This window comes from Blennius ocellaris (genome assembly GCF_963422515.1).
Source record: "Blennius ocellaris genome assembly, chromosome: 4".
NCBI classification, from domain to species: domain Eukaryota; kingdom Metazoa; phylum Chordata; class Actinopteri; order Blenniiformes; family Blenniidae; genus Blennius; species Blennius ocellaris.
In genome coordinates this window covers 536,515-551,514 of record NC_137653.1, presented here as the reverse complement: position 1 = coordinate 551,514, position 15,000 = coordinate 536,515, and the positions used below count along the sequence as shown (strand labels likewise).

Here is a 15,000-nt window from a genome sequence, read left to right as displayed (position 1 = left end):
TGACGACAGTGAAGAATTCGGTGCTCATCCCTCAAATGCATGTTCTTCTTCACTTGTGGTCAATATGTTCCAAGTTCCCAGTTATAGGGCCTGTGTTTCAATACACAACTGTGTGTGTGTGTGTGTGTGTGTGTGTGTGTGTGTGTCTGGCTGATAGACGAGTCTCAGGCAGTGTTAAGCGAACGTGAAAAATGGTGATAAAGTTTAATATTGTTCCCTGCAACACAGATTTATGGCACAGTGAATTAAACAGCCGTTCCTCATTGGGACATTGATTCACACACACACACACACACACACACACACACACACACACACACACACACACACACACACACACACACACACACACACACACACACACACACACACACTGACGCACAAGCAGAAATACACAATGAGCGGACACTGAGCATACGCTAATGACCTGCACAAAGTCCAAACTTGAAGCAAGAATTAACAGTAAAGAAACCTGCAAAGACACACACACACACACACACACACACACACACACACACACACACACAGCTATTTGGTTTCCGTATATCACCGGCTTTACGATCGCTCCACTATTCCCTGATCTCCTGCTTGTTGCACTGAACCTGGAGGTAATTGGCTTTTTAATGACTTCTGCATTTCCACACATTTCCCATCTTGGTTATTTGCCTTCTCAAGCCTCATTTGAGGAGTCACGCTGGGAGAGGGCGGGGGGGGGGGGGGGGGGTGGGGGGAAGGAAGGTGGAGGTGGGGGGGGGGGGGGGGGGCAGGCACTCAAAAGGTACACAGAAGAGAAGAAGACTCGACTCTCCTTGCATATTTGACACGTCAATTCATGGGGAGCAACATTTCACTGAGTTTGTGTGGAAAAGGTTTTGTGGTACAATAAACAGCAGACTGAAGTCGTTTGCAGAATAAGTAATGAGCTCATGTTTGGTTGATCCGCCTGACGAACGAGGCCAAACAGTCCAGTGAGATGTGGTCTGGATCAGGTCGGCGCTCCTTCACCTTCACCAATGTCGCCACTTTCTCCTCCGTCAGCACCGTTTCTTCAGCTCACACTGGAAAAGTGTTTCCCGCGTGGAAAGATGTTGTTGTTAACGGCTGTTGGGAAGCAAAAGAGCCTCACTCCACTCTCATTTGTGGTTTTTAGCACATTGAAGCTCAGCTTCAGCCGGACCAGTGAAATGGCACCAAACTACCCTTGAAATTATAATTAAAGTTATTACACAGAGGATGCAGGATGTAAATGTCTATATTATCCATTACGGCTAAAATATCTCAACATAAAGACAATTTTAATGGTGCAAAATACAATGAAATGTCCCCATAAATCTCTTGGCGCTGTTGCATTATAGGTTTTTTTGAAAGCAACAGGCAATTTGATGGCAGCATCGCTCACTTCTCATCTCGGGTGTCGGTGTTTCGTTGCTGCTCTTAAGAAATGTGTAAAAAAAATAAATAAAAAGTGCCGTTGTCAGCAGCAGTAACTAAAAAGACGGCGTGTAATCTGCTTAAGCCCCGTTTCACACGATGCAAAAGCGAAGTTGTCCGTTTACATGACAACGTTGCTCGGAGCCGCTGAAAACGCAACTTTTTCAAAACCTGTAAAGTCGTTCCGCCAATTCACTGAGTGGAGGAACGACAACAACAATGGCCGCCTCCGGATATCCTGACTATATTTCCTTGGGTCACTTCCACTTGTATAATAAAAATCACGTCTTATTTTATTAATTGTGGTTAAAACAAGCACGTTTATTGGCTTCGATGACGTTTGTCTCTTGCTAGCATCGCCACGCTGACAAACGGAGGACGAGGCTATTAAAGCCTCTATTGTGACGTCAGTTTTCCTTTCATCCATGACGGCGGAGGCGATCGGACGGGACTGAGAAACAGGAAACGAGCTCTTCACAGTAAATGTTGTTGTATCAATAGTGCATTTTTTTTAACTTTCAAAGTTCACTTTAAAGGACGAGGAAAACCAGTTGAAACCCCTTGAATTATCACGTCAACGAGACAAAAACCCGTCAGTTTCCTTGCTTTGTTTTCCCAAAAAAGCGAAGGATAAAACACTCCTGCCACTTAGTCTTTGATCTTCCCTCTCGGCTCCACCGTGTGCTGAGAGCTGGCAACCTTTCCCTGTCGTCTTGTCGTTTCTTCTTGTTTTATTTTCCCACCAGGTATCGGCAAACTGTCAACATCGGAGACGAACGGCCACAGCCAGCCGCCCACAATATAAACTAATGTAAAAGCATTATGGGAGCCTTTATTATTCGCGAGCATTGTGAAGAGTGACAAAATTCCCCAGACGCCAAACAAATGCAGAAATAGACGGAGGCACCTGCTCCACTTACTGTAATAGGAGCAAATGAATTCGATTTTCATGCTTTAAAAGCTTTTTTTTTTTTTCTTTTTCACTCCCATTGAAAGTAAATTTCACCCTAATGGTGGCACGCCTGTGTTTACAGGCCGCCGGTGAGAGAGAGAGAGAGAGAGAGAGAGAGGGAGAGAGGGAGTAAAGGAGGGCTGGAGAGTGGAGAGAAAGGAGGTCTGATTATAAATGGATTTCAAAAAGTGAGGCACGCAGAGATTGAAAGTGGGAGGGATGAGGGATAAAAGCAGGGTAACGTCGGATCATGTTCTCCGGCGGATGAATGAGGTGTTCATGTCTGAGCCTGTTTACCAAATAATGAGAGTTGGGCTAATGATTTACCACTTAGCTTATTAGTGCAAGGTTAAGAAGCAGAGGAGGACCGGGAGAGACGGAGTCGCCATACGACGGGAAAGATCAAAGTAAACGGTGCCAAGCAAGAAAAATCAACATCATTAAAGTAAAAAGAAAAAAGGTTTTGTAGACGTCTGTGTAACCGGATCGACAGTGACTCTTGTCAACATGGAACCTTTTGTTTGTTTACTGCAATATAAACAAAGTTGCACCTAATCTTGGTGAATTGTGGGGAATTTGTGTGGCGGACGAAGACGAACAGAGCTGAGGAGGTCAAAGTTCACTCAAAGATTAAAAGACAAAGACTTGGGGTTCGTCTGACATGTTCCTCTGAACTCCTCTTATCCTGATTATATTTCCTTCTGCACGGCACTTCCTGTGACCCTTGACCCACTTCCTGTCCTCTCTGGGCCAATCACAGTTGAGCACTCTTGACCTGCAGTTCTCCTCCTCGCCACGGGGGGGGGGGCTCTGGTCGGTCAGCCTTTAGGTGAACGTCCATGTTTTCATTGTCCCTCTGAATCCCCGGAGTCAGGCAGTGGGCTCAGCGTCTTGCTCAAGGGCACATCGACATGCAGATACAGAGAAGGCGGGGAATTGAACCTGCAACCTTCTGATCGAGATGCAGCCGCTCCACGCCGGGCGGCTGGCGGGGTGTTTACTTGCTGCACTTTGCAGTCTGTGAACAAAACATCTATCTTTATTTGTTTATAATTTACCGTCTAATCAGGATGTGAGTCACTCTTTACGTGTGTTCCACGAAGTGTGCATTTCAGTACCGCGGTGGAGCTTTAATGTCTTTGAAGTGGCGCATCGAGCGTCTCGGTGTTCGCTCGTTGTTCCGTTATATTGACTAATCAATCGGGGACAATGAGAGGACCTTCGGTTTCTCCTGCTATTGAATCTCCTCACAAAGAGAAGGACGTTCGTCTCAGACGCAGGAGAACCAGACGGATAAAACCTCTCCTGGGTTTGTTTTTCAAGACGTCCATTTAACCATCAGCGAGTCTGTTCATCGATCCACCAAGACCACGAAGGCCTCCAGTCATGTGTTCATCCAGCCCATCCTTCACTCAATCATCCTGCTGTCGGTCAATGCTTCAAATGGTGTGTGTGTGTGTGTGTGTGTGTGTGTGTGTGTGTGTGTGTGCGTGTGAGAACTGGTATTATTAGTACTGAGTTGTATGATCTCTGTGTGAGTATCGATCCAAGAAAACCCTGGTGTTAACCAGCTTTTTTTCCTACACACACACACACGCACACACACACACACACGTATGTGTGTGTTTGCATTGTGTATATTTGTACACTCACAGGTGTACTTGTGTTTCTGTGTGTGCGTGGACTCGTCCTGAAGCTGTTTTTTTTGACAATCTTAAGCACAGGAACAGAAAAACGTGTTGAGCAAATCAGAATAAACGTTCCTCTTTACGTCGTGTTCCTTTGATGTTTTGTTTTTCCGTCGTTCTTCTCTCAACGTAACGAAAACGGTGTTTGAACGTGCTGCTCGCGGAGTAGCACGTCTGTCGGTGTGACACCCCGCCGCCGTAGCCGGCGTACAGTGCACATCAACGGGGGTTAAATGCTTTGCTCAAAGGCACTTCAGCAACTGAAAGGCACAGCTGAGACTCGGGTTTGCCCTTTGATGTCAACAGCTCTGGAAGAATGAAAGGGAGCGCTCCAACTCTCGGCAGTATTTATGAAAACAGCTGGTCTCGTGTGGCACTGAGAGTTTGCTGCGCTGCGCTGACCCACTTATTTTGATGTGCGTCTGCGAGCGTGTGTGTGTGCGTGTGTGTGTGTGTGTCCGTGTGTGTGTGTACGTGAGCAAACGTGTTGACACGGTAGAGCGATTCATCGGATTTTCTCACGTTAACAGATTGCTCCTCTCTGACCTCACAGCTGGGGAACAATGTGTGAAATGTTGGCCGTGTGCGTTTGTAGCTGCGCATCGGTTCTGTGAGACGACGTGTGACTGAACAGAAGCGTGTTTATTCACCTCGACGGGGCTGCGGTGGGTGAAAATAGGTTTTTATGAGGCTGCGATCACTTTGTGTGTGTGTGTGTGTGTTTAATGAGGATATCATGTTTTTGGTAAGAAGACAGAAAAGGTGTATTGCTAGTAAGTGGTGTACGCACGTCTGTGTGTGTGTGTGTGTGTGTGTGTGTGTGTGTGTGTGTGTGTGTGTGTGTGTGTGTGTGTGTGTGTGTGTGTGTGTGTGTGTGTGTGTGTGTGTGTGTGTGTGTGTGTGTGTGTGTGTGTGTGTGTGTGTGTGTGTGTGTGTGTGTGTGTTTCACATGGACTCGTACCATATGTGTGTGTGTGTGCACACGTGTTTTTTTCATGTCGATACACACTTTGTAACACCTCTACCTTCCTCCGTAGAGGCAGCTGACAAAGCGAGGGAAGTCGCCGGGTAACAAACATCACACACGTCGTCTAAATGTCAAACTGACTCGAGTCAAGTGAAGACGGAAAAACAAACAAGAAACAAAACATCAAAAAGCAACGATAAACAGAGAATCTTCTAAGCTGCAGGAATGTGAAGGACTGGGCAGAGTGGTGTGTGTGTGTGTGTGTGTGTGTGTGTGTGTGTGTGTGTGTGTGTGTGTGTGTGTGTGTGTGTGTGTGTGTGTGTGTGTGTGTGTGTGTGTGTGTGTGTGTGTGTGTGTGTGTGTGTGTGTGTGTGTGTGTGTGTGTGTGTGAAGACGGCGCTGTGTCACTTTGTGTTTTTTGGAAGATTCCGGTGGAGTTCTAATTAAAGAGTGAAAAGTTAAACAGTTCCACCGTTTCAAACAAGCTTTTTTTCTTCTTTTTTTATCTTTTTGCACTAATTGTTCACTTCTACAACGATCCGTGTAAAGTGATTGTCAAAGACGAGATGCAAATGGAACCTAAATGAACAAAACAGCGTCGTCGGCGTACGGCAACACAATTAAAAACGTGGCAGCAGGATTTCGTCAAGCGGCTGTCCGACACACAGTTTTATCTGTATTAGTTGTCAAACCGGAGCGTCACACCTGTGTGATTCTGTCCTTTCTCTTTCCGCTCTCTTGCCAAATCGCGTCCCGACTCCCGGTGCAGCTGATGGCGGGCGGCCAGATGAAAGCCCATAAAAGCTCCATCTTGTGCCATAAAGCAGAGACTAAAACACACTTAAGCTGCGAGTCGACAGAGAAAATGTGTTTTATGTCTTGGTTCGCCACCTCCCGGGGTTCGGCCGCATTAGGATACTGATATACAGTCCAGCGCTTGATGAGATTTTGCTTTTAACCACATCAAGCGTCTGGCGAAATGCTGCATCGACGCCGGCGCTGCAAACCACTTTAACGGCTTTAAAGGCAACAGTTTAGCGAACAAAGTCCACTGACAGCAGATCTGCCGCAGTGAAAAGTGAAGGTGAAACTTTTACGTGTGAAACTGGAGCCAATGTTTCAGACGGGATGCGTTCGTACGGGTCGCTTCGGTGGCTGAATGTCTGCTGAGTCACTGTTTCTGCTGAAGTCACCTGGAACCCGTCTTTTCGACCATGAAACCTTCAGCCTCCGAGGCTTAAAGAGATTCATGTGCTGCTCATGACGGAGGAGGAAGATTCACGTCAATATGACAGAAATATAAATCCACAGTTTAGCAGGTTTACGATGAACCTGCTAAACGGTGGATGTTTGCTGGAGAAGCGGTTAAACTCTTGATTTTTCTCCTTCTTTTAAAAAGGCCCAAAAGGGAAACGTCCAAAAGAAACTTCCCCTATAAGCAGCTGTTGCATTATGGGTGTTTTTACACGCTGACATCATGGCTTCCAGCGTAGCTCGGTAGCAGCCAGGCAGCCGATATCTCGGTGCCCGAGGGTTTTGGAGGTCGGAGCCTCTCGCAGGTCGGGTTTTTGGTCGACGGGTCTCGACGTGGCGTAGAAATGAGGACGGCGGTCACGTGGACTTCAAACGACGAGTAAAGCTTTGGTGTTTGTGGTCCCGTAGGTTCCTTCATGGTGGTGAACGCGTCGGGCCGGGCGTCGGGTCAGAAGGCTCACCTGTACATGCCCACCCTGAAGGAGAACGACACCCACTGCATCGACTTCCTGTACTCCCTGTCCAGCCGGGACGGCGCCAGCCCGGGGACGCTCAACGTCTACATCAAGGTATGTGGCGAGGAGACAGAGAGAGAGAGAGAGAGAGAGAGAGCTGGAGGCCGCCGGGCGAGTCGCCGTGACGACCTCCGCTTTCTGAACTCTGCCGGCCCTCCTTCGTTCTTTTCCTCCGTCCGACCGCCGCCTCGTCACTAAACTCCGCCACTTCCTGTCTGCAGGTGAACGGCGGCGCTCAGGGCAACCCGGTGTGGAACGCCTCGGACACCGTCACCGAAGGATGGGTGAAAGCCGAACTCGCCATCTCCACCTTCTGGCCCAACTCCTATCAGGTACAGCAGATTCACGCTTGACGCACGCCTTCATGTCCACCTGGTTCGGAGCTGCTATGAGCAGCCAGACCTGTAGGGGGCAGTGCAGCGGGAAGCATGAAGCCGTGACAGCCAATCAGAATCCTGGAAAACAAAAAAACACAGCGTCTTGAATTGTGGCGTAAACATCCGCCTCTCCCCGTTTTTGAAGCAAACGGAGACGCAGAGTTTTCAGGAATCATCGTTTCTGGAGACTCGTAGCTGCGTTTCTGTTAAAAGCCTCAAACAGAGAAATGTCAGCGTTTCTTCAGATTCCCGGCCGGTTCGTGGAAACGTTTAGTTCACATGCAGCCCAGTTTCACCTCGACTGGGTTAAAGGGTGGGATCATAACCGCTAAATGTTTTTCCTTGTTGTGGTGCAGAATATACGTGATGAAAACGTCTATTTTCACACAAAAAAAAACCCCAAAAACTTTGGAAAATGGCGAAGCATAACTCTAAACCTCATTTCAGCTTCATCACTTGACCCTTTCAGGACCTGAGATACTGTTCTGATTTTCCAATGTGTGTTTCTGCTAATCATCCTATTTTATGACTTTGACAAGTGAACATATGGGTTTCTATTAACGACGTATCTGGAAAAGCGAGTTTTGAGTGATTTCCACTGCTAGCAGACACGCTGGTAACCACGGTGAGTGTTTCCCTCCCTAATGAGGCGGCGCCTCCCACGGAGAAGTGACACTTTCTCTCTGCTGCGAGGCATTCGGGGATTAGAGCAAAGTCTCCTTTGAACCGGTGGAATATCTTTCTGCAAAGAATTGTAATTATGAGGGAAAAGAATAGTGCAGAAAGCACCTCAAGCTATCACACAAAGTTTAAAGATGATTATCGTCACCGTCTTCATTATGTTGCTTCAATTTAATCAAGACAAAGACGAGCAGATTGAAAGGATAATGTGAAAATAACAAGGAGGCCGAGAGGCAAAACGCGACGACGGCAGTTTTGCAATGCTGAGCTGATTTGAAAACTACAGCGACTCACTTTTTGCACGAATCAGCATCAGAGCCAGTCGAGACACGAGATCATGGTATTAGATGGATGAGTTTTCATAAAACAGATTTATTAAGTGAAACAACTGCTCAAGTCGCGCGTCGAAATATTAATTAAGATAGATTCTGAAAGAAGTAAATGACATTTATAAAACTAGAGCCACACTCGGTAGAGCGCCACATCCGTCAGGGAGCGACGTCACTGTGAACCGCTGAGCGGGGAGCGTCTCCATGGCAACAGACGCTGATCTCCTTCGATCTCCTGCATCCGCTTTGTATGGGACTTTAGTCGTAGTATTTCGTGGATTTATTCAGAAACCTTTGCTCGTTAACGTCCCCAAATCTAAATGATTGGTAATTGGTGATGATGACAAATCCTCCCTGAAGACTTCATGCAATTCGGGTGAATAGAGTTGGTAAAATAAACAAATAAATAAACAAACACTCAGATGAAACAAACTTCTTCGCCCAACTTTCATTGGCAAAGGTCATTTCTTTTTGAAATTCGACTGATTGGTCTACTGTTTGAATCAAATAACCAACCGACCGACCAAATAACCAACCAACCAACCAAATAACTAACCAACCAACCAAATAACTAACCAACCAACCAAATAACCAACCAACCAACCAAATAACCAACCAACCAACCAAATAACCAACCGACCGACCAAATAACCAACCAACCAACCAAATAACTAACCAACCAACCAAATAACCAACCGACCAACCAAATAACCAACCGACCAACCAAATAACCAACCAACCAACCAAATAACTAACCAACCAACCAAATAACTAACCAACCAACCAAATAACTAACCAACCAACCAAATAACCAACCAACCAACCAACCAAATAACCAACCGACCGACCAAATAACCAACCGACCAACCAAATAACTAACCAACCAACCAAATAACTAACCAACCAACCAAATAACTAACCAACCAACCAAATAACCAACCAACTAACCAAATAACCAACCGACCGACCAAATAACCAACCAACCAACCAACCAAATAACTAACCAACCAACCAAATAACCAACCGACCAACCAAATAACCAACCAACCAACCAAATAACTAGCCAAATAACCAACCAACCAACCAAATAACTAACCAAATAACCAACCAAATAACTAACCAAATAACCAACCAACCAACCAAATAACTAGCCAAATAACCAACCAACCAACCAAATAACTAACCAAATAACCAACCAAATAACTAACCAAATAACCAACCAACCAACCAAATAACCAACCGACCAACCAAATAACCAACCAACCAACCAAATAACTAACCAAATAACCAACCAACCAACCAAATAACTAACCAAATAACCAACCAACCAACCAAATAACCAACCAACCAAATAACTGACAGACCGACCGACCAACCAAATAACCAACCAACCAACCAACCAAATATTTAACCAACCAACCAAATAACTAACCAAATAACCAACCAACCAACCAAATAACTGACCGACCGACCGACCGACCAACCAAATAACCAACCAACCAACCAAATAACCAACCAAATAACCAACCGACCAGTAAACCAACCAACCAACCGACCACATAAACAAGTCCAACCCTGCCCCTCCCCCACCCGTCCAGTTAATGTGCATGAGATGAACATCTCACTACAAAGTGGTCAAAACGCGCCGAATAAGAGGAGTCGAGTCGCCATGAACATATGAAATGAAAGCCTGAGCGGCGTCTTTGACTCGTGGAAACTTGACATTCATGCCAGAGAGGGAGGGATTTACTTTCCGGCTGAAGAGGGCGAGTGAAGTCTTCCCACACGTCTTTAGTATTCAGGCTGAGTCACGGCGTGTAGTGTGGAGGATCCTGACAAGTACAGCACCGCGCTGTGTGTGTGTGTGTGTGTGTGTGTGTGTGGTTTTGTACAATAGTATGTCTTTATGTGTGGGTCAGGACCCCCCCCCCCCCCCCCCCCCCCCCGGCTGCTGTCACCCTCAGTGTGATAGCAAAAGAAAAACAAGATGTGAAAAATCAGCGACGACACAAAACAGCAATTAGAGGGATGGAAGCAGTGGAAGGAAGGTAGGAGGAGGTGTGGAGAGGAGGATGGAAGGAAGCACAAGAGAGGAGGAGGAGGAGGAGGAGAACGAGCGGCATATGTGGTTGGCATAAGGATGGGACAGAAGGGATGAAGTGAGAAGAGGAATAGTTGCTGACGTTAAATGGAAAATTCCCCTGGGGTTCCCATCTGAGCTTCACGGGACGTCAAGATGCTGCAGTTTGACAAGAAACTTTGTGTTGTGAGATTCACTGTGGAAATGAAGACTCTCTCTCTCTCTCTCTCTCTCTCTCTGTCATCCCTTCCTCCGCCCCTCCCCCCTTTCTTTCTGTCATCCTTCCTTCCTTCTTTCCTCTCCTCCTCTCCTCCCAGGTGATATTCGAGGCGGTTTCTGTCCAGGGCCATCCGGGCTTCATCGCCATCGATGACATACGAGTTCTTGCTCACCCTTGCCGTAAGTGTGTGTGTGTGTGTGTGTGTGTGTGTGTGTGTGTGTGTGTGTGTGTGTGTGTGTGTGTGTGTGTGTGTGTGTGTGTGTTGCAACGCTTGACCCTCTGCGACTGTGGCCCTGCTGAGCATCATCTGTTTTATAGCCATCTTTCTCTCTCTCTCACACACACACACACACACACACACACACACACACACACACACACACACACACACACACACACACACACACACACACACACACACACACACACACACACACGCTGCTGCAGACAGATTGCAGAGGCAGAGGAAGAAGGTCCAGACCAGACTCAGGGTCTTCATCACTCAGCTCTTGACAGAAACACTTTGCTTCAGGAAACTCTGGACGTTTCTTTTACAATCCCGTCGTTTTGATTCATTCCACAAACCGAGACCTTGTTGTTCTGGACTAACGAGCTCTTAGGGGGTTTTGTGGGTTTTTGTTTTTGTTTACAAATGTGTGTTGGGGTCGGTTCCCGCAGGTCCACCGCAGGATAAACCCAGAAATAACCCCCTAACCCTTCCAGAGACGACCTTGACCATACCGTATGGCCGCAGCGTCTCCGTCGGCCCACGTTGTTTCGTCGCGTGCGTCGTTTATCTTCATTCCCGTTTGAAATCGAGTCCAGCTCTTCACCTTTTCCTTAAAGCTGCAAGCAGCGTTGGCCGGGACCTCAGTCAAGCCCGTCAGGGTGGCCACGATCCTCTGGACCGGTTACTGGTCATTTTTTAAGTTGACATTTTTTTTTACAATGACTTTTATTTTGAAAAAACGGCATCAAAACCAGCTAATTAGCTAGTGATTCGTGACCGCAGCGCCCCCATTAGGCCACCTACCAAATTTAAGCTCAATCGGACAACGTTTGCTAGCATGCTAACGGGCATGCTAGGCGCCCCCCCAGTGGCCCAACATGCTCACTACACCCTTTTCAGAATTCCTCCACGTCGTTTTTTTTTAAAACGTCGTCACGTAAAAGGGCCCAGAAGTAGTTTTTTTTCCCTCCATAGTCTCATTGAGATGTTTCGTCTCCGGACGACCTGGTTGGACCGAAGCGTCGCAGACGAACGTGAAGGAAACGTTTTTCCTCTCCTCTGTTGCAGGCAAAGCGCCGCATTTCCTGCGCCTGCAGAACGTGGAGGTGAACGTGGGTCAGAACGCCACGTTCCAGTGCACCGCCGGCGGGAAGTGGTCGCAGCACGACAAGCTGTGGCTGCAGGTTGGTGACTTCACTCTGCTACTGTCGTAAAATAACTGCTTCTTCCTTCAACGCAAACATTTAGGAAAGGATTTAGAGACGATGAGGCTGTCGTGTCATCAGAAATAGTATATTTGAAGGTACTGATGTTGAATTATAAGACGACCGTAGAATGAAAACTTATTGGTTCTGCTTCGTGTAAATCTATACTGCATCTCAAAATAATAATTTTAACTGCAAAGTGTAATACTTAAAGTTTCTACATTTAACACAACAAAAAAGCATTTTTCTATTTTTTTTTTTTTTTTTTTGCACACTGGAAAACTTTTAATCAGGGGCAACAGCAAGACTCTCTCGCAGATGTTATGTTAAAAACATTCCATTATTATCGTCACTAAGTTGAGACGCAGTTTTATTATGAAAAGTCATTAATTGAAACATTTTTGAAGCTACAATAGAAGATTAGAGTATATTTCTTTAAATATACAAGCAAGGAGGCATGTTGGAGGTGCAATCATAATGTGTGATCCACAAATAAACAAACAAATAAATAAATACATATTTATACCGGCGCTCCCAGCGCCATTCCAGGATTGATTAAAAGTTCTTGTTCAGCTTCGCACCGGTGACTCCATCTCTGCTTGTGTGTGTGTGTGTGTGTGTGTGTGTGTGTGTGTGTGTGTGTGTGTGTGTGTGTGTGTGTGTGTGTGTGTGTGTGTGTGTGTGTGTGTGTGTGTGTGTGTGTGTGTGTGTGTGTGTGTGTGTGTGTGTGTGTGTGTGTGTGTGTGTGTGTGTCCTCTCATCTGGTTGAGGTTCATGAGCGTCGGTATCCTGCCTCGTCCTGAGCAGTAATGATCAAATGGAGGAGCGACTCTGGTGACTGGAGTCTGCTGGGGAAACGCTTTATTCCCTTCTTCCAGAGAGAGAGAGAGAGAGAGAGAGAGAGAGAGACTCTTGATAAAGATTGTCTACTTTCAGATTGTCGGTGACAAACAAACAGAATCTTCTGCTTCAGAAGACGAAACCGTCTGAGGGACGTCCAGACTCTTGAACGTTTCATGTTTAGAAACTAGAAGACGGTTCCAGGAGGTTTGGGGGGAAAGTTCAGACTTCAACTAAGAGTGTTAAAGTTCCTATTGAAGTCTTCTGGAGGGGCCGGAGAACTTCTGGTGATAAGGTCTTGGCTGTATCCCAAGACCAGAACAAGACCTAGACCTTAAGGGACCAAGACCAAGACTTTAAGAAACCAAGACTTTAAGGAACCAAGACAAGACCAAGACTTTAAGGGACCAAGACCAAGTCTTTAAGGAACCAAGACCAAGACTTTAAGGGACCAAGAACAAGACTTTAAGAGACCAAGACCAAGACTTTAAGGGACCAAGACCAAGACTTTAAGGGACCAAGATAAAGACTTTAAGGGACCAAGATAAAGACTTTAAGGGACCAAGACAAAGACTTTAAGGGACCAAGACAAAGACTTTAAGGGACCAAGATAAAGACTTTAAGGGACCAAGACAAAGACTTTAAGGGACCAAGACAAAGACTTTAAGGGACCAAGACAAAGACTTTAAGGGACCAAGACAAGACGCTATAGCGACCAAGACCTATTGAAGACCGACACCTTGAACATGTCTCTCAGGACGCGTCTCGGGGACGACGACCCCCCCCTGACGGCTCTTTGTTCTGGTCCCTGCAGCAGTGGAACGGTAAGGACACGGCCCTGATGGTGACCCGGGTGGTGAACCACCGCCGCTTCTCCGCCACCGTCAGCGTGGGCGACACGTCGCAGCGCAGCACCAGCCGCTACCGCTGCGTCATCCGCTCGGACGGCGGCTCCGGGGTGTCCAACTACGCCGACCTCATCGTCAAAGGTACGCCGGCTTGTTCCGCCGCGGTCGAGAAGCGAAGACCAAGTGTCGGGGGAGGAAAGTGGGACGCCTGGCTGGGGTGTGTGTGTGTGTGTGTGTGTGTGTGTGTGTGTGTGTGTGTGTGTGAGTGTGTGTGTGTTTGGCTGCTGCTCATTAACGCTGTGTGAATGCTGAGGAAGGAATACTGAACAGACTTCAGAATAGTGACTAGAACTCACAATGAGGCCTCTTTCACTCAGTTCCTGTCCGTCTTTTCGTCTTCCCTTCCTACTAGGAATCAAACACTCGCACGTTTGTTCAACTCATTTCCCTGAAAGCGTGGCGACATATTTTATCTGCTGTACTTTTGTCCAATTTTGCTTTTGTCTTTTCATTTTTTTCCCCCAACACTTATGAGGATTAAGTGTCTTTTGAAACCGTCCAGGGTAAATGTCTTCATAGAGCGGCTTTCAAACCGCAGTGCTGCACAAACACATGAAAGAAATACAGGAAAGCTTTACAAAGAATGAAAAAAAGAAAAACACATTAATAAAAGAAATGCATTAAAGCTTTTCAAGAAATGAAAGAAATTCATTACAGCGAGTAATGAAGAGTTTTAATCTTTCAGTACAACAGCCGCCACGGAGCGTCGCTCACTGGTCCAGGAACAACCTCGTCCCGTTGGAGGTTTTTTTTTTTTTTTTTTTTAATGGAATGAAGAAGCACAATAACGTCTCCATCTCGACAATTCAACCATTTCATTTAATGTTTTTTTAAAGGAAACATGCAATCCAGAACAAACCTGATTTTGACTCGTGTCGCCGAGGCCTCGTTTCCACGGCAACGACGTAGAGCGACAACAGAAAGGTTAAAGTTTGTAACCTCGGATCTCCTGAGAACGAATCACTTCGGGAAACGACTCCTAGCGTTCCCGCTGATCAACATGGCGGCCGCCAGAGAGACGAGATTCCCAGCTCAGGTTCTCGTTTGTCTTTTTTTAGTGCTTAGAATTATTTCTTTCAACTTCATAAAGCAATTTTCCATCATGTTGACGACACAAAACGTCCGTCTCTTCGTTGTTTTCGGTCGTTCTCCCTCCGGTTCTTCGCTCTTGTTTCGCTCGGCTTTTGTTCGGCAAAACAATCTGACGGCAGATCTGCTTCAGGAGCCACGCGAACGACAGGAAGCTCCGCCCCCTGAGGGGGAGGGGCGATAGCATGTACAATATTGTTGTGTGGTTCCAGATCAGTGATCAGTTGTCTGACAG

General features: G+C 46.6%; 1 protein-coding gene across 1 annotated transcript in view; it reads left to right on the top strand.

The window, feature by feature from the left end:
- ptprt (protein tyrosine phosphatase receptor type T) overlaps positions 1–15,000 on the top strand; it is a gene marked incomplete at both ends in the record, with an annotated part of 294,857 nt that overhangs the window by 57,986 nt on the left and 221,871 nt on the right. Inside the window, 5 exon segments of the mRNA XM_080495323.1 lie at positions 6,701–6,861; positions 7,029–7,139; positions 10,592–10,673; positions 11,792–11,907; positions 13,583–13,757. Coding sequence (XP_080351449.1) covers positions 6,701–6,861; positions 7,029–7,139; positions 10,592–10,673; positions 11,792–11,907; positions 13,583–13,757 — 645 coding nt within the window.